This window comes from Coturnix japonica, chromosome 3 (genome assembly GCF_001577835.2).
Source record: "Coturnix japonica isolate 7356 chromosome 3, Coturnix japonica 2.1, whole genome shotgun sequence".
Lineage (NCBI taxonomy): Eukaryota > Metazoa > Chordata > Aves > Galliformes > Phasianidae > Coturnix > Coturnix japonica.
Genome location: NC_029518.1, coordinates 24,198,459 through 24,222,015, shown reverse-complemented (window position 1 = coordinate 24,222,015; position 23,557 = coordinate 24,198,459). Strand labels below are relative to the sequence as shown.

The window sequence follows — 23,557 nt, the reverse complement described above, 5'->3', positions numbered from 1 at the left end:
GAAATAATACAAGCATAATGTACAGTTGGAATAGTACAAATATAGTCAGAAATAAATAGCCAGAGGGTAACTAAGAAGATGGACTCACCAACTCTGAGGCCCTCAAGATAGGTGCTCACCGATGTCAGGGCTCACCACAAGAACTCCACAAAGAAGCAATCTCCAGAAAGAGATGCTGCCTTAGTGGTGATCAGCCCTTAAATGGGATCTGGGAGAGGTGGAGTCAAACTCCACCCCTTCCAGGAGCACAGCTGAATTACCTTCACCTGTGCTCCTGCAGCTGACTCATCACTTGCCTCAGATGGTTAATCAGAGGTTCAGGCTGTGATCAACCGTTTCCCTTACACAAGGCTCTATCCCTGGCATTCAGCATCCCTTCAATTCCTTGTAGTCCAGTTATGCTTGTCATACTAAAGAAGCTTCTGCCTTGAGCATGCTTGTCTCTTTCTGTGAAGCTTTGATGCTTGTTTTGTCTTACAGCGCTTGGACACTGCAGTATTTGTTTTACCACTTCAGTGACAAGCTGACTTGTTTTGGATGGCATCCATGGTGCCCTTCCCCTGCTAGCTCATCTGTTTGTACTCCCAAACTCATGTTCACAAGCATCTTGGTACTTCCCCAAGGTTCTTTTATCAGTGCTGGACAACATTTTCACTCTTCCTCATTTCTAGAAGCAGAAGTAATTTCCTCCCTGCAGCATTTATCCAATCGCTCTTCTCTTTTTACAGAACCAGTCCCATGTGGCACAGTGACCTCCAACCAAAAGGATTCCTCTCTTCCTCTTCCCAGGACACTCAGATCTGCCAGATGTCTATAGCAATGTCTCCCGTGAGCAGTTAGGAGATATGGCAAGCTTTTCTGCTTGTTTGGGACAAATCTGTTTCAGTCAGCAGATATGGAGAGTGCTGTTCAGGAGCTTGTATCTCATTTCTTTTTTCTCTTCTGAAGCGTACATAATAACTGTTATTAATCACCTGGAGTTGAATGCCTGTCTTAGAATAATGACCGCTCAGCGAGGCAGTTGAATGGAATGAATGCAGAATGAGAATGGCAGAATTTGTAATGACCGGGTGAGGCACAAGCTGGCTGGTTTGGTGGCTGGCACATCTCCTACCTACTACTGCAGCCATCTGAGGTCAAAATTCTTGAGGAGCTAAGAGAAATCTATTAATATCATTGTAAGTACTGTGGCTAGGGTCCAGGTAAGAAGATCCTCAAGAAGGTATCTTTAGAGAAGCAAAATTATTTATTTCCCATCTGTATTATGCAAACTAATAATGCGCTTTTATGCGTAGTCTTTTATTGGTCATGGGTCAGCTGACTTTTCAGCTCTCCAAATGTTTCATTCATAAGCCTGCTGTCCTGTTTTGTCTATCACTTCTGTCATGCTTTTCCCATATTGCCTGTTCTCTTTAACCTCTTCTCTATCCTGCCCAGCGTTGCAATTATCCAACCACTTGCTATTTCAGACATACCAACTATAATCCATCCAATCTCTTTAAGTTATTGACACAAGAAAATCTGTAACATGAAAGCTAGCTGATACATAAGAACAAAATTCAGTAAGAACCCTTTTGTAAAAATATCTTGTTTTGTATTTACTGTCAAAGGCTCTTTACATGGTCTTTACATATGGCCATGTAAGCTCCCTGCACTAGAGAACAGGAGTATTTGATGGTGCATTCAGATATTCAAGCTGACAAAGGCTAATGTTAGACCACAAAGGAAGACCTTTAAGCTTTAGCTTAGGCTGGACCACAGCTATTAAAGATCAAGCTTTTATTTCTGGAGGCAAATAAGACCCTTCATAAAAGGATTTCATAACTTAGAACTGACTAGTAGAAGTTGGTTTGTGTAAAGCTGTAATACTATCATGCATTGAATATTGCTGTTAGAAGAGCAGATCCTGTACAAAAACATGAATTAATTTGTCAGTCATTTGCTATTCCTTCCCCCTGGTCTTTACTTGTTGGAAGGGAGCTGTAGCCCGTTATGGGAGTCATGGAAGGAGTTTTGATTTCCAATATCCTGAGCAAGTGTTTGAACTGGTAACAAAGGGAATGTGACTCCTTTATGTTTTTAATGATACCTAACAAAACATTTTATCAGGAACAAGCTATTCTACGCAGTCTAAACAATGGTGAAATATTTAGAAATTACTTGATAGTGATGCACTGTCAGATGATGGAATTCTCAGCTTCTTGTTTACCTTATAGTATCCATATGTAATGCTTGGTAACGTATTTGCTGTAGTGTTGGCATGGTTATCTGCATCAGTTAAAATGAGTGCTCATTTATAATCAGCTGTGATTGGACTACTGTTCCAAGGCATTGAATTATTCACAACAAGGAATGTCCCATTAATCAATCCCAGAGACTAAAGGACAGGTTTAAAAAAAAGACATTTAGCTGCTAGAGATGCTAATGGTGTATTTAGGCCTTTGTAACATCCCAGCATACTGTGAGTAACCACATCTCTTCAAAAATCCCTGGTTGTGCTGAAACCATTACTTACAAGTAGTTTCTTCCCTCTATAAAACTGCTTGCATCAGTAGAAGTGCTGCAAGCAGTACAGAGAGCTCAAGAACTAGGATGTTTTTGTACAGAGCCAATTGGGAATTAAAGAGACCCCAGAACTGAGAAATAATTATCTCCCTTTAGCTCTAAAAATAGTAATTTGTCACACACGTCAGAACGTTTCTCCTTGGTTGCATGCTGTCCCTGTTGGCTGCACCAAGGCAGGGCTGGGTGTGGAGCTCACCGTAAGGCCAGGCTGCTAGAAACTGAATGCATCAAACAGATATCTCCATCAGCATCAGTGCTCGTTCCTTGTTCTGGACTGGGGCTGCCTTGTAGTTTTCAAGAGCTGTTTGTTTAAAAACCTGGGTAGCAACAAGCAAAGTTTCAGAGCATCAAGATGATTCACATTGCAGCTATCAATGCTATTCCGAGCTTCATATGTTAAAAAAAAAAAAGGCATTTTAAGGGCATTTATCTAACCCCACACAGCTTTTGCTGTTGATGGGCAACACAAGGTCTGTGAGTCACCCAAGACACTCAATCACTGTGGCTAATAATGGGTGAAAACAGCTCCCCATGGCAGCAGGTGGGTAATGTTGATTTTAACCCGAGCCCATTCTTTTCCATGATGTGAGAGCTATCTCCTGGTATCTCTGCCTCATGAATTACCCCAGCGACTACATTGTGAATGCAATCCAAATTATCATGAAACCCTGACTCCACCAAAGATGATGGCAAAGCGCCCTTTGTGCTCAGATAGGACGGGTTTCTCCTGCACTTCTGTCAGCTGGGAGAGAAGAACTGTGGGGCCAGAGTGCTCTGATGTCCTCATCAAGTGAGAGGGATGAGATGCTGGCCAGCCCCCAGCAAGGAATTTTTTGTCAATGTCTTTGCAATTCAAAATTGGTGTCGCCTTATGCAGTCTGGTTTTTATGTGCCTTAGGCCAAATCCTGCTTTCATCCAAACTCTCCCACAAAGTCCATGGGAGTCCCAATCCCTCAGTTTGGGCAGAACGAGGTTATGAAAGCAAAGCTCATGACTTGCAGGCTTCAGACATGCAGAGGTGCCAAGCTTTGCCTCGCTGACTTCTCCCTGTATAGTCAGGGAGGCTGTGTGTGCTGAGGGCTCGCATTAATTTGGCAGGGTGATGCCGTGCAGGATTCCTGCTGCAGCTCACTGGTAAGATCAGCCTGGATGTGGTGTGGCTCTGCTGGCTTTTGTTAGGGCAGAAATACACATCCAGGTGACAGGGCAGGAGGTACATGAGAAACTCTAAATTCAACAGCATACCCTGAATGGTTTTAGATATCTACTTCTAGACCTACAAATATGAAAACTTTAGCCTCAGATCTTATTTAGGATGTATAGTTCTTATGCAAATGGCAGCCATGGGGAAAAAATTGTAACATCTGCTCTGTTTTTATAGCTTCCTCTCAAATAGATGGTAGCAAATCCATTTAACTAATCTGTACAACATCATCACTTCTGCTTAATTATAAATCTGTTGCATATCATTCTGGTTTTTGAAAATGAATATGGATAAACAGACTTACCTCTAATCTATATTGATCTCTATCAAGAGATGAGCAGATGATGAACTTCAACCATCCCGTTCTATTCCAGTGCATTTCCCATCTGTACAGAAATGGAAAAACGTTTACTGTAATTAAGAACAAACCCTTCAAGGAAATAATTATAGAAGCATGAAAAAAAAAAAAAACCCAAAAAACAACAGCCAAAGAGCAAAATCGTAAGTGATAAAATATTGTTCTATATTGCCAAGGTTGGCTGACACCAGAATAGAGAGGGCAGGAAATATGCTCCTCAATATGAGTAGCGGGTCCTGTTCTTCTTCTGGCAGAATGCCTAACATTGAGCACGTTGCTTAATATCTATGCCCTCCCATTTTCTTGCCTCTTAAACAGCGGCAATAGCTCTCTAAAATGGGTCTGAGAACATTTTAAAAGCAACTGGTTTGTTCTTATCCTGACATTGTATTAGTCAGAAAAAACAGTGGCTCATCTTCCAAGTCTGCTAAATTGAGAGGCACATCTCGAGAAGTGACAAAATCTGAACACCCAGCGTGCTGCTACCAGAGACAGTGTGGCAAATGGGCCTCCCATAAACTGCAAAGGCTAAAGAGTGCTTCAGCCTTCACTCTGTGGGAAGAACCTGGCCGGCCTAGACTTGTAAATATCACAACACCTCAAAGTACCTGGAAACATCTGTCTGCCAGGAAGGCACTGGGTGCAGGGGAGCAGGAATTCCCCACTAGGATCACAGAATTTCTATTGCAGCACAGTATGCAACTCGGTTGGCACTTGTGATTCCTGTAATCTGTTGCTCCATCTGCCCAGGTCTGGAGATAAAAAAAGATCTTTGGTTGCTCTACTTTCTACTCAGCATCACTTGCCTGATGCCATTTCTCTTCCATGTAAAGTATCTTAAATGCATACAGTTTAGTTAACACGATAACCATGTAGATATATATCCAAAGATAACAAATATATCCAAAGATGACAAATCTTGATGATGATGGGATTGAGTCTAATTAGACAATGGTGAAAACAGAATGTAAATGAGGAGGGAGACTATTCTCAATTTATCCAAGCACAAGCATCACAAAGATTTCCTTATCAGCCATCATTTAATTCTCCTGGGGGTCTGGATATTCAGAGAGCTCTGAGGCCAACCAGCACTACTCAGCTTCATTCAGTGCCTCTGAATACCCTTTCTCTTTGATGAGTGTTATTTGGAAAACCACAAAATGCAGCTCAGTGATTCTTCCTCTGGAGACAAAATGAACACAGGATGTTTACTTCCATCTTGGAGAAGAAAATTAATATACATTTCTGTTATGTTTTTAATTTCTGTAGCTATAGGAGACCATTAGCTTGTTTCAATAACCCATTCCAATGACACTTTTGTTTCACAGCCCCACAGCATTCAAAATAACATGAAAAATACTTAGTTACCTATGTAGATGTATGAGTATTATATGTAAGACTTTGCACATTTAGAGCCAAGCAGTTTAAAAAGAAATCCAGCATTACTTAATTATGCTTCCTTCCTTGCATTACTTTTCAGCTTGGATAACACATTAGATGGTTTATGATTATTTCATATTGAATTTCACTCCAGGCTCCCTCTGTATTAGCACAGGTCTTGTACAGTGGAAATAATACAAGTATGGTATTGTACAGTTGAAATAATACAAGTATAATGTACAGTTGGAATAGTACAAATATAGTCAGAAATAAATAGCCAGAGGGTAACTAAGAAGATGGACTCACCAACTCTGAGGCCTTCAATATAGGTGCTCACCGATGTCAAGGCTCATCACAAGAACTCCACAAAGGAACAATCTCCAGAAAAACATGCTGCCTTAGTGGTGGTCTGCCCTTAAATGGGATCTGGGAGAGGTGGAGTCAAGCTTCACCCCTTCCAGGAGCACAGCTGAGTTACCTTCACCTGTGCTCCTGCAGCTGACTCATTGCTTGCCCCATATGGTTAATCAGAGGTTCGGGCTGTGATCAGCTTTTTCCTTTACAGGTCTTGAGTGATTGAGTGGTCACAAATCCCATGGGAGAAAGTTTATTTCTTTGTTGGAAGGTGGAACTTCTTTAAGAATTGGTTTAAGTCACAGATGACTGATGATGGATCTTCACCAGTAGTGTGTAGGTCCTGGTGCTGTACTGCCTCAGCAAACCCCAGCTCTGGCCTGAAGATCCTCTCAGTGTTGAAGAGTTAAACCCTGGCTTCACCAGGTGCATTCAAGAAAATAATTAAAAATATATATATACACATAACTGCTGTAAGAGTTTGGATTTACTGACTTAACAGTCAAGAGCCTGGGAGCCCCAAACTGGTGCATGGCTCTGTACTGATGGTCACACCCAGCCCTTAGATTTGCAGGGGTTTATGTCTGTGCTTCCCTTTAAGTCAATGAACTGGAAAAAAAACCAACCAACCAAAAAAAAAAAAAAAAAAAAAAAACAAAACCATAAAAAATATTGAATATGCTTGTAAATGTGTAAAATCTGGAGATCTTCCTGGCCTTTCTTCTCTGGGCTTTCCACTGCTGCAGGCAGTGAGGCTCGGCAGCGCACTCAGGGGAGCAGAGGGGGCTCCGCAGCAAGTCATTTAGTCTTTCCAGTTTGGCTTCCCTACTCATACATGGAGATAATGGCACTCTTTTCCTCTGAAGACTACTTTTACGACCTCAGGGTGAAAACGACTATTCAAAGGCATTAATTGTTAGTGAACAATAAGCGGCACAAAATGGTTCGGCTCTTATTTGGAGCTTTCAAGTGTTTTTTGCAACACTATTCCTAAAGGAAGTTTTGTTTTGTTTTTTTCCATCAGCCTTAATCTAGGAGTTTTCTGCTTGCTCCTCCCTCCTTTATCTGGTATTTCTTGTTTTCCATTTGTGCAGGAAACACCAGGGCCTGGAAACTATACACCCACATAGTGGTTTCCAAAGCAGTGATGAACTGCTGCTAGTTCGGGTCATGAGCACCATACCTCCTTCAGCATATGAACTATGGGGAGGAATATGAAGGGAAAGACAATGTTCCCTGTCTTCAGGCATGATTTCTCACCCCACTGCGCTTGCGATTCACCACTCACCTGTCTCCCAAACAGCACTGTCAGGGGGTGCATGTGGCCATAGAGTGTCCAGGTGGGTGCCCTCTGCAGTGGGTAGAGTTGGAAGATGACCTTGGAGGCTTGCTCAGAGGGACAGCCTTAGCACCTTTGCAGTCATGGGCAGATGTAATAAAACAGGAGGCATTACTTTTGGAGCAGCCCTTGTATGTAATTTCTACCACAGTTCTGGAAGCAGAAATGTTAACTGAGTTCCCTTCAGCTCAAGGAGTCTTGAGGCTTAATGACACGTTACTGGTCTGCGGTTTTGGGGTTGGGTTACTTTGTGCTGCTTCCTGCTGCTGCTGGTGAAGTTAATGCAGAGAAAGGGGAAGGAAGGAGAGAGGAGTGAGAGAAAAGAAGCTGAGTTCTCAGCACTGTGTCTGTCTGTGTCTGGCCCTCTGTGGGTGGGAATATGTTCCAAGAGACAAGTCCTCCTTGTCTCAGCTGCTGCTTTTCAGCCCTTTTTGGTGGCATGGTTTCCTCAGCAGATGTCAAAATGGCCCGTGCCCAGCCTGCTACTCAGGGATAAACTGTAAGAAATGAAATCTGGAGGCTGTGGTTCCTCCTCAGGCCAGTCCATGCCCAGGGGAAAGCTGGTGTTGCTGTGCTGCTCCTCTTTGTTATGGAAAGATGGGCAGAAAGAGGGTGGAGTGGGTGGGTGGAGCGGCCTCCAAGGAGAGTGAAAACAAATGGAGAAATGCAGGGTTGGGAAAACTGCCTTTATCAGGCATGATACATCTCCCTTTGATGGAGACACATCAAAGCAGAAAGCTGCAACATCTTCTAGTATGTCTTACTTCAAACTATCGCCACAGAGTCGGGTCAACCCAGAGCTGCATTGGCCCTTGTGTCAGGTGGGTCTGGTACATGTTCCTCCCCAAGGGATGAACAAGGCCTTTGCAGCCAGTGAGTTACCTGCAGTGGTGTGACTGGCTCTGCTAATCAGTAACTAGCCAAGGATAGAGGAGTGGCACCTGTGCCTGTGAACCATTTTAAATATTGGAAATAGCGTGGACTTGTGCATGCCAACCAACTCTGCCTGTGCCCTGCTGGTATTTCTTCCAGCATGGTGCTTCTGAACGGGCAGGGGAAGAGCCTTGCTGTTGGGGTGTGCATACTTCCTGTCTGGCCTGTGGTTCTGGGCAGCTAGTAAGGAAACACCCCTGGTATTTTAGCCCCCACTGTGCCCTGTTGTTTATCCATGGACAAACTGCATTCCCATGCTTTGCTAGCAAGCCCAAGCATCACCTGCTAAGACCACAAACACTACGAGAAAGACTGCTTTGGTTTTATAGTGCCTAGCCCAGGGGGAACACAGTCCCATGTGGGACTTTGAACTCTCTAGGAATCTGAATAGTTCTAAAGGTTGCTGTTCCTGTGGAAGCTGGGTGAAGCTTGTGCCTTATGGCAAAGGAGAACATGGGTGTCATTGCTTCTGTGTTGTGAGCATGCAGTAATGTGAGAGGTGTGTGACAGCAGGATTTTGTTGTTCCCTCTGTGTAATAGATGGCTTTGAAAGAATATTAGGAAAAACTCCTAAAGAGTGTTCAAGGAATGCAGTGCTAAGGAAAATGGCTTTGTGGGGAAACACTGGTTACAGGTGGATGGTTGGACTGGATGACCTTAGAGGACGTTTCCAACCTATGATTCTATGATTTTATGAGAGGAGCAAGATGCATGTAGATGAGTCTGGTTAAACATATGTACCCTTCTGAGCAGATGAACTATGTGCAACTCCTTAATTTTGGGATATGGAATGGTTTCTTTTCTTGCTTTGTCCATGGTTTGAATTGCCTCACCACCCACTCTTCAGCCACTGCCCACCAAAGGCAGACCCTGGCTGCTGCCTGCTCCAGAGCTGGCCTTTGCTCTCACATTACTTTGCTGTGAATGGACCTGTTTTGCCTGAGTTAATGAGGTGTTGTGAGAAGTGGTTGCATTGTCCCCTTTCCAAACAAGCAAACGGAAGGAAAAGGCTGATGAATATCTCAAGGCAGCAACTTGAACCATAGGGCAATTTTGCAACCAATTATTTTCTGCTGGTGCAACCCTGGGATTTCCTTGTGAGTAGGTGAGGTGGTTTGGCTGTTCCCTCATCTCCCCTTTGAAAACAATCCTCACAGACTGCAATACAGCTATTCCCACCTGTAGAGAAAATGCACCTGTTGGTAGCTTTAAAGTAAACCAGAAATCAAAAGATACCAGCGAACTTGGTGACTCCAACCTCCTCCTGCTGCTCTTTGTCTGGAGGTGGCTCCCATCATACTGACATGGCTGCCTTCAAGACAAAGGGGGACTCATGGCTGAGTTTTCCTTGTAGCTGCTTTCAAATATCTATCTGCACAAGGATAATGCGAGAACCGTGTTTCTTTTTGTCAGGATTTCAGGAAGGATTTTAATCTCCTGTGCTCCTCCAGCTTGCTGAACACCAACAGAAATGGCATATCCCTGCTGGTGCAGGACCTGATTGCCCTCTGACCTAAGCAGGGATTTACTTTGATGGGTTGATTGTTGGAATAGATGATTCTCATAACCTTTCCAACCTTAATGATTCGATTATTCTACACTCTCTGCTTCATGTTTCCTCCAGTTTGAAGGTCTTTCCATCCTTTGCTCTAGCTCTAAGCAGGCACTATGAGTTTTATTGCACCTCTGGCACCCAGCCCTGCTCAGTGTGAGAAAGTGGTCTTAATCCCTTGAGCCCGAAGATAAAGTGAAATTCATCTTCTTTTCTCATCTCATGAAAGGAATGAGGGAAAGGACAGAACCCATAGCTCCAGAAAGCCATGGTGAGTGTTCCTCCAGACAGTCTTGCTGAGCACCCCTGCCAGCAGTGGGGCTGGAGGGTGCAGTGGGATGAGAGCAACCTGTGTGCCCATCTGTCTTTCCAGCCCAGTTATCACATTGTGGCTGACAGTGGGAAATTACGTCCTGGTAGCTGGAAGAGAAAATGTTCCATGCAACATCACTGAGAAGTTCAACCTTGAACCATAAGTTACAATACATTCTGAGGCACAATAATTGTGCTAAGCTTTGCCCTGTTAACTGCTTGATGGAATAGCTGGGTTGACAGACTTTGAGATGATTGCTGAAGTCATGTTTAAGATAATGTGGGCTTTTTTTCCAGCCCAGACTTCTTCATCAGTCAGTGCACGTCTGGTGTCAGGGGAACACCCAGGGCTTGCAGGATGCAAACGCACATTGCTCCACTCCACGAGGGAGCAGCAGTCATGAAGCCGCGTTGCTCTGAGCCCTGCTGTGTGCTCATCCGTCAGCAACCTACTTGGTATGCAGATACCTCTTCTGCAGTGAAAAGGCTTTGATTCACCCAGGTCCAGATCGCTTTATTAGCATTGCTAAAATGCTAAGAGCCTCCACCACTGATAACCTTCTGTTCAATGGGATCATCTGCTACATATGTGATCCTTGCAGAGATAATCTGGAAAGGTGTGTTTATTGCACTTCTGTAGATATGGATGTGCCTGCCAGTTTCACAACGTGTCCTTGGTTAGAAGCCTGTTGCTTAGCAATAGTTCAAGATAAGGAATATATAAATCCCTGAATGCTCAATTTTTAGGTCTTCGGGTGCTCAGAAGAGGGGTGTGTAAAACAGTTGTGCTTTTGCCTGGAGCCCCCTAACACAGTCTTAATCTTTGTTAGCCAGGAACAGTATCTAATTATCAGAATGTGCAAGATGTCCCTCCCTGCACCCAGCCAGCTGCAGAGTAAGCAGATGGGGTGACAACCAGCCATGCTTCCTGCCTGGAGATTAAGTGCGGAAAGAGCCACTCCAACCTACAGGGCCTCCTTCACAGGGTGATGATGTGGAGGGAGCCAAGGACTCTTACTTGTTACTTAGGGCTGGAGGGAATGGTCTTAGGTTGCACCAGGGGAGGTTCAGGTGGAATAGTAGGAGAAATTTCTTCTCAGAAAGAACAGTGCTGCAGAGGCACAGGCTGCCCAGGGAGGTGGTGCAGTCACCGTCCGTGGGGGTGTTCAAAGATCCATGTGGATGTGGCACTGAGGGACAAAGTTAGTGGGCACGGTGGGGATGGGCTGGAGTTGGACTGGATGATTTTAGTGGTCTTTTCCAGTCTTAATGAATCTATGATAGAATAGCTCTTTCTGCTTCTGTGCATGCAATTCATGCAGCATCTGTAGCCAGAGGTCACCTCATGTTTGTAACTTATGATTCCTCGTGGTCATCAGTCACCAATTCATTTCGTGAGCCAAGGGGATGGTGGTTCCACATTGTTTATATCACACAGACCGTGACCACAGCTGGGGCTGGTCTCACCTAACAAGGAACCTGCATCTGCCCCATAGCGATAGGTCACCTCTTTTCACTCCTGCTTCCTGAGCAGTTTTCTCCACCCCGTGTTCTGTCCCTAGTGCTTCCGAGCAATGTGGCTGGGGAGGAGGTGAGCTGTGCTGCCGCTCACACAGAGCCCTCGTGCTCTGCCAGCTCCTCCTCCATGTGAAAGGCAGGAGCTAAGAGCTGCATGAACTTGGCAGCAGCACCAGGTTTGAACTGACTTGACACATTGGATGCAAATAGAGTCATAAAGTATATGTGGCAGCGTGATGCATATTAAAGCGATCCGGGGGGTAGTGTTTCCAGCGACTGTATTCTTAGTAACGGGGAGAAGCGATCTTCCCACCTTAGCTGCGAGCTGCGATGCCCACCAAGGGGCTGTTGGGAGCTGGGGCCGTGCTGGCCCCAAAGCAGGGTTTGAAGGCCTGGGTCCTGCTCGGCCCCGTGCCCGCTGTCCTCAGAGGCCCCGCACTGCAGACCCAGGGCAAGCGCTGGCTCCTCTTGGAGCTCCCAGCAGCATGTAGGAAAACATGCCCGAGAAATGACTGCATTCCCTTGGGAGCGAGGAAGGACCAACCCGGCTAAAATGGGAGGAGAAAGTTTTATATCCAGGCAGTTAGTAACGCTTTATTTGGAAGAACAGCGCTGTTTGCCTGGTGCTTCTCGGAGCTTTGGCTTAATATTAAAATGACCTCTGCACAAACGTTCCCCTGCCGCTTCCCAGAGGAGAAGGCAGAAGTTACAGCTCTTTCCATCAGCTCTCTCCTTGGCTCAGAGCTCACAGCCCAGGCTGCGGCCCAGACACAGGGGCAGCATCCCAATAGCTCATGGCACAGCTGATGTCTGCTGGAGGCCCCATGGGAAGGCTCTGTGGTCCAAACCCTTCTGCAGCAGGGTCACTGAGAGCAGGCTGGTCCCATGCAGTGTTGGCTGTTTCCAGGGGTGGGTACCATACAGCCAGTTGGGACAACCTGTTCCACTGCTTCTCCATACTCATTGCAAGACGTCTGGGTTCATGATAAAATGGAATTTCTTGTGTCTCACTGCCACCACCAACATGCCCACATCTGAGTCACGCCGAGAGCCCAGAGAAGACAGAGAAGGGCTGCCTTCCTGCTGTGCAGCTCCTTGGTGCAGCTTGTCCCCATGTCAGCTGGCTGCTCATGCCTCCTGCAGGCAGAAGGTTGGCTTCTGACAGGTTTAAATGCCTACTCATGTTCTTGTGAGCATATGAAGTCATACGTAAAGCCATACTTGTAGCACAGGCTCAGAGTGTGCTTTGCAATCTCTGGTTGCAGGGTTCAGGACTACCTTTGCTCTCTGCCGCCAGTGTCAAGGTGCCAACAAAGGCATCTCAATCATACCTTGTCTCTTCTGTAAGTTACTGTTTAACCTGGTAGGAATACTACTGTCTTATGGCCTCTAACACCCAAGAACATCAATGTTCGGGCTGTAAGAGCCCTCCTTTGCATTCTTCTGGGAAGGTTTGGTCATGGAAGTTACTTTTACTGCATCCAGTCTCTCCAAATACATCTCCAGTTTTCCTGTCTCTACCTCAAGCGCTCTGTGCTGAAGCCCGGAATAGCAGCTGTTGCCTCTCATGTTAACTGAGAGGAGCACAGGACACTGAGGCGTCCGGTTTCTCATCACTTACGGGCTGGATAAAAGTATCTCTTGTACTGACTAGTCCATCAAATATGAATGATGCAGATAGAGTGGCTGTTTACACACAGTGATCTATTTTAGTTAAATTGAAAACACACACAGGGGAGTGTTTCAGCTTTGTGGATAGGAAACACTGGAAACGTGTTTGTTTTGTTTTGTCTTTTCTGCTTGCCAGGGACAGTTGTTTCTCAGGGGTGCTCGGCCTGCAGCCGGGAGAGAAGGACTGATGCGCAGGTAGCTCTCAACCACTTGGAACTAAGCATGGAACCAAGCACAAGGTGCTGGCCTCCCTTTATCACTGTAATTTTATCTTAATGCTCACATCTTTTGCATAGCATTAGCGAGAGCGTTTACAAAGCTGGTCCCTCTGGAGGATGACAGCAATTGTTTTGCTTCATGTTTAATGGCTTCCTCTCCCTCTGGACTCCGTGCCAGTGCATGCTGTAACGAGTGAGATCTGGAAGAGCATTATAGCCTCCCTTCATCTATGAGGACACTTTTTACAAAGAAATCTATTTTGCGCCACCGTGAATGACACCAACACACAAATTAAAGACACGGGCGCAATAACCGCACACAGAGAGCGTTGTCTGCAGCAAACTCATTAGCGGAATGAATTACTCTGAAGAAAATCACTTAACCTTTGCAGATTCCCCGGTACCGTGTTTATTAATGCCGTGGCTTTGTTTTGAGGTAACATCTCCGTGCTATCTGCAAACACGCTCCAGATCTGAAAATTAATGTTACAACATTATGGCTGCCTCTGAAGATGCTAATTATACGGAAAGCAAAATGTGAGTTCTTGTCTGCTCTCCCAAACCTGCCATCTACAAAGACTTCTGAAACCAGAACCGAACGATGTGGAGCTAAGCTTATTCTGGGGAGGGAAAGATGAAAGGAAAGAAGATGAATGGCTTTGGTTTCCATGGGTAAATGCTGATGGCAAGCAGGAAGCTTCTCCGCACCGCCCTCGTGCAGGGCTCTGTGGCTCACGTTTTGCTGGGGAAAATATTTTTCCAGCAGCAAATTGAGATGAGGGAGAAGAGCAGAGTAACTTCTTTGGCAAAGGGTCTGCTCTGGTTACAGAACAATGCTCAGGGTGCACGGGGTTCCTTCAGGAAGGCTGCTAGCAGGAACATGGCAGCTCTTCTAATACTGCAAGGAGTCCCAAACAGGATGCATCAGGAATAGCACGCTCGGGGCTGAGCAGAAACGCCGCTGCAGGAGGCTGTATGTGTGCGGGAGGGGAGGTGCTCTCAGTGGCAACGCATCCCTGAGGCTTCCTATGGTATTTCTGTGCTCACTGCTGCTCAGCTGGTGATTGCTCACTGCCAATTCTGCGGTGCCTCAACGGCAGCACCACAATGGCTGTCCCGCTTGGTGTGACGGGTAATGGGGAGCGGCGGCTGCATGTCAGCAGGGTGACTTGCTGGGCAGAGTGCTGCTGGCAGCATCATGCAGGCACCGGGGCTGCGAAACAAAAGCAATGGAAAGAAAAACTGATTCAGAATTATTTCAGGGACGTGCTTATGGAAATGAAAGCAGATGATGATTCTGGTATGGACTGATGCTCCATGAAAATGTGAGTTGTGGAGTCTGATGCTGCTTCTGTGACACAGTTGATTCTGCTTCTGCTGGGAGAATGTGTGTCACTGTTCGCTGGATGTTATCACTCATATCTTATATGGCTATAATTACAACCCTACAGAGCACATTAGTGGAGGACGAAGGTTGTTGACTCCCACTGATACACTCCAGGTGACAGTGGTACAAATGCCATGAAACTTTGGCCTTGAGGGGAAAGCGTCAGCAGAAGCTGCTTGGAGTCATTGCACCAATTGCATGAGCCGTGCTGTTCTGAAATGAACAGACAGGCAGTGTGAGCCTGGCTGAGCCTTCAGCCTCCTCAAAGGGCCGGAGCCCTGAGCTGCCTGAAAAGACAGCAGTTCTGTGGTGCTGGTCCTGGTACACGCTTGCGCAGACAGGATCACAGAGCTTTGCAACTAATGATAATAATTTGCTGCTTCTGCACATCGGCATCATCTGTCACTTAATCCTCTAACCTTTGTATCTAGACACTGTGAATTCCTTGCAGCATACCTGCTGGCACCGAAAGGAGGATTGGGTACAGGGGTGTCACAACACTGCCAGGGAAGGGGGTGGGTCTGAAAAGGGGCATGGGGAGAGGCAAGGTGATGGCATTTCACTTGCTGCAAGAAAGCAACTTGTAAGAAACTGCTAATTTCGTGAGGTTATGGGTCAACAGGTTCAGCCTCCTCTAAATGATGTGAACACTCATATTTATTGCTGTAGGTTATAACAGGTTAACTCCGCATATCGAGATCAGGAGATTTCTCAAGAGCAATTCAAAGTGCTTTACATATGGGCTGAACAACTGAAGTGTGGATTCTGTAAAAGCTCCTGATCCAGAAGCTGTAATTTGCAGAGACATGCCGAGCAAGGTTATTTATTCCTTGTGGAGGCTTGCAGGAACATACATTGCACTGACTTACTTAGACTTCTTCAACAGAGGCAAGAGAGAACAAGATGGTACTAAGGTAGATTCTTAGTCATCCTTTCTGTAAAAAGACGAACATAAATTTTAGACTTGCTCTTCCAATGAAACCAGATCAGCCCTCAGTTTGAAACAGAGGCCATTGCCCAGTAACCTGAAGCTAAAACAACACTGTGCATCTTACCAGCGTTCTCTTATCACAAATGTGTATTTCCTAACTGTAATAACAGGATTCAAGCCTTGAACAGAAAGGCCTCCCACACACTGAGCATCTCTTTATATTTTAGTTTTTGCATAGTGACGTTGCAGAACTCTTTGTGAGCTGATGAATATTTCTGTTTCCATTGTAGGTTGGTAACAGTGCCGTTCCTTCACGTGGGACGATAGGGCACACAGCTGGTTTGCTGGCAGTTTGGATCTCCTGTTAGTCATCAGCACGAGTGAAAAGATACGTACATGGGTTGGAGAAACTGGGTCCTCTGTCAGATCTGTTGATCAAATATTTGGAGAGGTACAAGTTGAATAAGTTTCTCAACAGTGTAAAAGAGCTGCTACTCCCTAATTCCATGGTGAATGTAAGACATTTCCTCTAGCTGCTCTTTCACAAACTGTGCACGCCCCTTGTTTTTACAGACACTTGGATTTTGTGCTCTTCTTTTTCTTTAAGCTCCTCCACACAAACACATTCTCATCTCCCACCTCACCCTCCCAAACTCAGTCATCTCTGTGCATGATTGACCTAAGTGATCACCATGGTTTCCAATTCAATTCGAGTCCCCAAAGAGGACTTTTAATTAAGAAGCTCTAATAGGATCTGGACAAAAACGCGTAAGTCACTGGTCTTCAGGCTGAGAGCTGCAGATCCCGGGGGTGTCCGCGGCCAAATAGCAAGGGGCCCTAAACATGTCTCTTTCAGAAAGGTCATATCCTACACGGAAATCTACCTAAGTATATCCAGCAGATCAAGACATCTGCAGGAAAATTCCTAGGTATCACTAGAACTTGAAGAGTCCTGTAATAGGCTGCTGCTGAGCAGTGAGTGGAAGGCAGAACTGCAGAGGAATGGCTGCATGTGATGCTACAGGGTGTCCAGGCAGGCATTTGAGCAGGCCAGGCTTTAATCACCATTGCCTGAACTGCAGATGTGTACATGGATGGGATTTCCAAAAGCACTTGGTATCAGTCCATATTTATTTTGGCAGGAGAGATCCCACCTTGTGAAGCAGTACATGCTGGTGTTTACCCAGCAGCTCTCACTAGCTGCCAGAAAACAACTCGTAGCAGCAGGATGCTGTGTTTGGTGCAGAAGCACTCAGAGGTGATGCTTTCACAGCAGGAACTTGAGCTTTGGCCACATATAGGAACAACGGGTTGGGACTGGAAAGCACTTTTGGACTCCTTTAAGCACAGTTTACTCTGAGAAGCAAAGTTCCAGAGAACAGGAGCTGTGCTTAAACTTGAAATAACTTTGGTGAATAGTTCTTGGCTGGGAGACAAAATGGGAAATGTAAATGTTCTCTGTAGATTGTTTCAGGATTAAACATCTTGAATTTCTGTTTCAAAATGCTCTCCCTTCTGGCAATTCTCTCACAACTTCTGGTCATATAAATCTGAGTTATTGAAGATAGTGCTTGAGGACTCCTGTCAGAACAATACTTTGTTTAATTGGAATTTTTTTTTTTTTAAAGCTCTATTTGGTTGAAAATCTCTGAAGTTTTCCTTTGGAATGTAGCTTGAAACAAATGATTTTCTCTCAGCTTATTACTTCTCGCTTGGCTGTCTGAACAGAAAGCGTTTTGCAAGTACCCAAAGGGAACGATGGGAAGTTGTAAGAAGAAATCCACAAATAGAAGGCTCAGTGTTGGTAAGTGAGCCCCTCGGCACCGCAGCGCTCAGGGTCCAGATAGGAATGATTGTGCGGAGCCGCCTGCACCTCTCTGGCAGCACCAACCTGTGGGTCTGGCATGGGTTGTTCTGGGGATATATACATACATATAGGTATAGGGGAGGAGGGCATATAGTCTGCACTGATGTGCTCCTCCCTGGGCAGCCTTTGCCCGTGCCCTCAGCTCGCATTCCCACCACAACATGGCTGCCACGGAGGCAGGCAGCACTGCCCTGGGGCAGGAACAAGGCTCCAAATGCAGCAGCAGCAGTTTCACCCATTTTGCAAAGAGGAACAGCTCTGGGTCCTCCCAGCTCCTGACAGACTTGGATTTCCATTCTCTTCAAAGGAGGATGTAGTGCCTCTCTCACTGCCCTCGGAAAAACCCTCCACATCCTCCAAGGAGGTGTAAGAGCAGCACCATTGTAACTGGGAAATGAATTAGTTACTTTCTGGGTTTGGCAGCTTCCTGTTTCGGAAACATGAGATAACAGCTCCAATTTCTCCTTGCTGTCAGCTTAGAAGGTAACCCAGAGCCACACATCCCCTCGCGTGGCAGCGGCCCATTTGCTAATTGTCCCTTGCAGACAATGCCACTTGTGCACCTACAGAACCACCTCTAACCCACACCACTCAGAAAATCACTACAGCCCTGAACTGCCGTCCCCTTCTGACACAGCACCGGCACCACGTGCTCAGCCGGCGTGAGCTGGCCTCTCTCATGGCACAACAGAACAGAGGGCTGCTCCTTGCTGATTCATTTGTGAGCACGCTGCTTTGCAGACATAAGTCTGGTATTGCAGGCAGCTGCATGAATGGAAATGATGTCTGAGGGGGCAGCTCGGCAGATTCAGGGGAATGACCTGCAAGGGCATTTCCTCCATAATACAACCCTTGCACTACTTGGAGCACTGAGAAAACCTTTGGGTCTCGCCCTTCGGCTGGTGGACCCATGGAGACGTTTTTGGCTTTGAGATGCTGCTCTTAATTTTGGAAACAACATCAGAAGAAACTGGTTGGGCAGCCAGAGCTCAGTTAAATGCTAGTGTTGTACCAGGTAGGACTCCAGCACAGTATCTGAGTTGGTCTTTCTGGTTTGGGGAAATCTATGGAATCCATGGCTTCAGTTTCCAGCTTGTAAAGTGTTGTTGCAGTCACCAAACGACTTAACCCTGCTGTTGCTGTAGAGAAACTCTGTCCTGATAGAGCTGTAATAAATGCACTTGGAACCTGGAGCAGCCAGCTATGAAGAGCTGCTCTTCAAAATCCCTTTCCTTAATCCAGGTATGAAACCAAGGCTCTGGCTTTTTAAGAAGGCCCTTTGAATCCTGCCCAACAGGCCGACGTGTGAATGCTCTGGAAGCTCTTGAATGGAGACAGCTATTTCCAAACAGCCACAGGAGTAACTGACTGTAGCAAAAGGATGATTAATGGCATCATGGCCAAAGTAAGGTGAGTCCCTAAACTTGACGGCATTGTATTTGCATATGACCTTCATGTTAGAGTTTATTTTTACTGGAATAAATGCAAGAAAAGCATGACGCTTGCTTAAATCTGCATAAATTCCAACACTCGGGCCACACTGGTCCTTTCTCCTGGCTCTGTTCCTCTCTGAAAGCAGGCTATTTGCTCATTCTAGGCTTTCCCATGAACTACAAGGTGTAGGCCAAAACGTCCTTTGCAACTGGTAAGTAACACGCTAGGTTCCAGTTAATATAACAAATAGCTGTTTCATAAGGCCTGAAATAGCAGTTTCACGAATATATGAGAAGTACTGAACTTGGCAGGAAAGAACTATGCACAAAGAGCAGTTTTATTTATTTTTTTCCACAGGATCAGTTTTATTCATCAGATGAGAGTATCTTACAACAAGAACAACTGTTTGATTATATTGAAAAACAACAGCCACAACCATGATGACAGTATTCGGGTGGCACTGCTGAGAATGAAACACCCATTAAGGGCCAAAGGAAGAGCGCCTCCCCTTGTGCAGTGTCAGAGAGGCTGTTGGGGCAGCACTGCTCTGCAATGGTGTCATGCAGTGCTTGAAGGAGTCCAAAAGATGGGACTTCTCCGGGATAGAGTAGCTGCAATTCAAGCTGCAGCAGTCAGTGCCGTGCCTACTTTGGTTCTCAGCCAGTGAATTTTAAAGTAAACACCCTCCAGGACTATTCTCCATTCGGATTTATTAGTCATTACCAAGAAAAGATAATTAGCACTTCTGAAACGTTGTGATAATCAGTGCCATGAACTGTTACCAATAGAAACGGATTGGGGTGCTCGCGCAGTGCAGGAATATGGCAGTGCTGCCACATTCTGCACAGTGAGCCGGAGGGCAGGGCCTCTGATGGAGGAGTTCTCACAACCACAACAACTGGGGTCAGCTTATGGGGGCCAAGCTTATGGGGCTCCTTGAATGTGGGGCTTCTCCTTCCATCCGCCTGCAGGCAGATTCCTTTCTGTGACCAGATGCAAGTACTCAGCTTCCATTATTTATAATCGCCTGCAATATTCTGATGAGGGGTGGGATGTAAGCCTCACGTGCTTAGTCTAAAACCCTAAGTAGTAAGATGCTGGGTTTCCTGCTGTGTAGTTTTATTTCATCACCTCAGAGAAGTGGGGCTATTTGATATACCAGTGTTGCTATCTAAATAAATACTACAATACATAGGCTTGTTTGTAGTCTTTGTTTTTCAGTACCTGGAAGTATGAGCAAAGAACAAATACAGGATCTATCTCACAACACTTGCAAGTCTGTAAATATCCCCCTCTTTCCTGCCCTGTGCAGAGCATCTCAGGTCAGCATGATCTCAAGCTCTAACCATCTAAGTATTAAGAAGTATACAGAAATGTACCAGCAATGTCAACACAGTTCCAGTGAACTTCGTACCCTCTGGGATGGGCCCAGCAAATCTTGGGGCTGAGTCCAAACACAGCAGTGAGGCAGAACTTTGCCTGCAGCTGAAGTGGGGGCTGTGGTGTGCTGAACAGCGTGCCTCTCACTGCTGCTGATGGGAGCTATGTCCTCCTCACCACACCTGCAGCACAGCCTCTCAGCACTGCAGTTCCAATGGCTGCTGCACACCACGCAGCTTTTCTGGGAAGGTGACTGCTGTGGAGCTGAGTATCGTAGAACTAAAGCTTCCTTTGGTGGTAAGGTACACGATACTGGTGGCTGCATGGAAGCCATGCATGCAGCAGTAACAAGGGCTGTGAGTTTGCTTATCAGCTGCTGCTGGGATAATGGTACCTCCTGCCAGGGCTCGGACCGGCCGCATTGCAGACCTCTGCAAACAGCTCCTCGGTCACAGAGACATGCACAGCATGTACTCAAATGGCTGTCTGGTACACAGGCGTTACTATGGCAGTGCCTGACAGACAGATGTTGCAGAGCAGAGCGGTGATGTCAGACCACAGTGACTCTGTGCTATACAGAAGGCTCACTCCCATGCTGGAACTGTGCTTGCGGACCCGAACAAGTATCAGAGTATAACAGCAATCTATATATATCTACTGAAACCTACCGTCAGACTGCTTTGAGCAGCGGAACTGGGTTTAAAACGCCTGGATAATAATTTACATGCCATGTCAACAATGGCGTCCCCTTTTCCTACCTGTAGCACAAAGTCAACTTCAAAGCATCCTTCACAATGGGTCTCTGCTGTGTCTTTCTAGCTTCACAAACCCATTCAATTGTGGTACTTCAACACCTACTCCTTCCTCTGCTGCTGGTGCTACTGGAGACAAGTGATATGGCTGGGTAACATGGCTCCAAAATGACTGTAAAAATGGCTGATATCAGGTTTGCTCCTGAGCCCTGGGGACTTGGAAGAGTAACTTGTGTTCATTTGCTGCCTGAAGTTATGATGATTTCTGAAAAGAACCACAATACTGGACGGAACTACGGTAAGCAGCATGTTTCAGTGCAAACCCACTTAAGAAAAAGTCACAAACATTCTTTGGTCAGAAATGGGCACGTGGCCCCAGCTTTTAGCACAGAAAAGCACCCACAGCTCATTTCCACATCCTCTTCACTGTGGGGCTGGCACGTGTGTGCTGTGCTGCAGGGCCACAGGCCTGTCACACAGGGCTGTGCGGATCGGATCGGCTTAGTGTGAGGTAAGGCAGCTGCCTTGCAGCCCGGCCGTGCAAATGGATTAGGAGCTCTTCAGTCAGCTCTAAGATCACTCTTTCATCCGACACGGTGCTCAGCAGCAGCCCGCCCAGCTGAAGGCGCAGCTCCCTGCCTCTGATGTGAAATGCTTGCAGAAAATCCAAGCATTTGGTTGTAGAAGAAAAGCAGTTCTTTATATATGCACGCTGCCTTCAGCGTGCTTCACCTGAACAGACTGCTGCTACCTTTTATATCATGAAGAGGCAGATATGAATGTGTATAGTGGCAGGGCCAGTACTGCAGCAGAGCACAAACTGCAGGCACTAAACGCTGGTAATCACTTCATTCCTCACTAAAAGTGATGGAATAGGTGATTAACAACAATGAAGCTCAGAGAGTTTATAGTTACGATACTTCAAGAGAGGCCTTTCAATGAATATGTAATTGGAGATACATACATGCTTTTAACACTAGGACAAATGTGAACCAACTGGGTCTTTGGTCTTTCTGCTTTTGTGAACTGTGTTACTATAGCAGCTTTATAAACAAAACCAAACAAAAAAGGCATCTTTAATTTGAATTGATCTAGGCAAATGCCACACTAAATATACTGAGTATATGCAGTATATAGGAGCAAGGCAGGAAGAAATACCATCAGAATAGCTGAAATGATTTTGTAAGTGGTATATACTGTGTCTCTATGATTTAATTGTCATTCCTATTCTGCCAGATCTATGCAGAGGCAGCCACGTGCTTAAATAAACCCTGGTACATTCATTGGTACACTCAGTCCTGCTCAGAGCTGGTCTGGGCTTTAGCTCAGGGCTTGGAGGTTTTATCTTTGGATTTGGGATTTTATCCTTAATGAAAACTGAAAGGTGCGAGTGCTTTGAACAACTGTATTCCAGCACGAGATATTGTACAGTCAATCAGCTTGAACCAACATTTTTGGTTGCAATAATCTTGCTATTAACTTGAACAGGGGGTTAACCAGGCATCTGTGAAGAAAAAAAAGGCATAATCTCTCTTTGCCTCTCGCAAACTCCTCTGCAGTTAGGCTCGTCTCAGCTAAGCATGTTCCCCTGAGCCACATATTAGAACTATTTTGCTCAATTCAAGGTTACAATTGCCTTTCTGTTGAATCCAGTTTCTTCTCTGCAAGTCTTTTTGTTTGTTTATTCAGTGTTTGCCCATGGAATGAAGACACTTCAGAGCTCCCTGGGTATTACAGTGAACGGGATGACAGGACTGCTGGCTTCAAGATCCAGAGCAGTGAGAAAGCATTCAACGGCGGCTTCGTTTTTCCCCTGAGCTTGCAAGACCTCCCCTAGGCTGTTCCAGGCCCTGTGGCTGGTGTTCTGGATCCTGATGGCGTCTCTGAGGACCTTCTGAGCCAACTCCCTTCGCTCAAGTCTGTTCAGCACCAAGCCCTGCCAACAAACAAGACACAAGTGGTTAGCAACAGCACTGGCACAGGAGGAGCCCAAGCTCCCAGCAAACCAAGCAGTCCCGAGCATGCAGGCACCCTGCCATCTGAGTAGGACCTCCCACCATTGCAGGAGAAATGAGGGAAGCAACCAGCTTTGAAGTTCTGTTTTTTGTGATGGTCATCCTTTTGATTCCACAATTTAAAACAACAGCTGTGAAGACTAAGCAGAGATGCATCCAGCCCTGCAAGCACTCCTGCTGTGTTACTGGAGCGTGTATGGTATACTGATATCCAGCACAATGTTAAGTGGGAAAGGCTACAGGCCTTTCCTGTCAGTGCCTCAGCTCCCACAGCCTGACCATATAAAAAGTCCTTTCCTCAGGACAACGGGGACTAGAAGGATGAGGCCCCTTCCAGGGGCAGGCTGTAGCATCACTGGAGTCTCTGTCCTTCCACTAGTGGCACT

The 23,557-nt window shown here is 45.9% G+C and overlaps 1 protein-coding gene and 2 long non-coding RNA genes across 18 annotated transcripts in view; 1 reads left to right on the top strand and 2 right to left on the bottom strand.

Moving 5' to 3' along the window:
- Positions 1-1,764: 1,764 nt before the first annotated feature.
- LOC107311164 lies at positions 1,765-5,890 on the bottom strand. Of its 2 annotated transcripts, XR_001553901.1 has the most exons (4): positions 5,815-5,890; positions 4,737-4,880; positions 4,075-4,156; positions 1,765-2,882 (listed from the first exon to the last, which is right to left on the bottom strand). It is a non-coding gene; the product is annotated as an uncharacterized LOC107311164 (long non-coding RNA). The 2 variants fall into 2 exon arrangements; XR_004306509.1 differs by lacking the exon at positions 4,737-4,880.
- Positions 5,891-10,482: 4,592 nt separating this feature from the next.
- Positions 10,483-19,479, top strand: LOC107311149. The gene is made up of 4 exons (XR_001553891.2): positions 10,483-17,527; positions 18,833-19,000; positions 19,188-19,235; positions 19,382-19,479. It is a non-coding gene; the product is annotated as an uncharacterized LOC107311149 (long non-coding RNA).
- The window catches only part of TTC7A (tetratricopeptide repeat domain 7A), a 229,389-nt gene continuing 225,175 nt past the window's right edge, over positions 19,344-23,557 (bottom strand). For 14 of the 15 annotated variants that reach the window (XM_032443773.1, XM_032443774.1, XM_032443776.1 and 11 more), the window contains one exon: positions 19,344-23,092. In XM_032443773.1, the coding sequence (XP_032299664.1) occupies positions 22,871-23,092 (222 nt within the window). In that variant the 3' untranslated portion in view covers positions 19,344-22,870. The remainder of the gene's footprint in view (positions 23,093-23,557) is intronic. The other variant, XM_015857451.2, reaches the window with a different exon arrangement.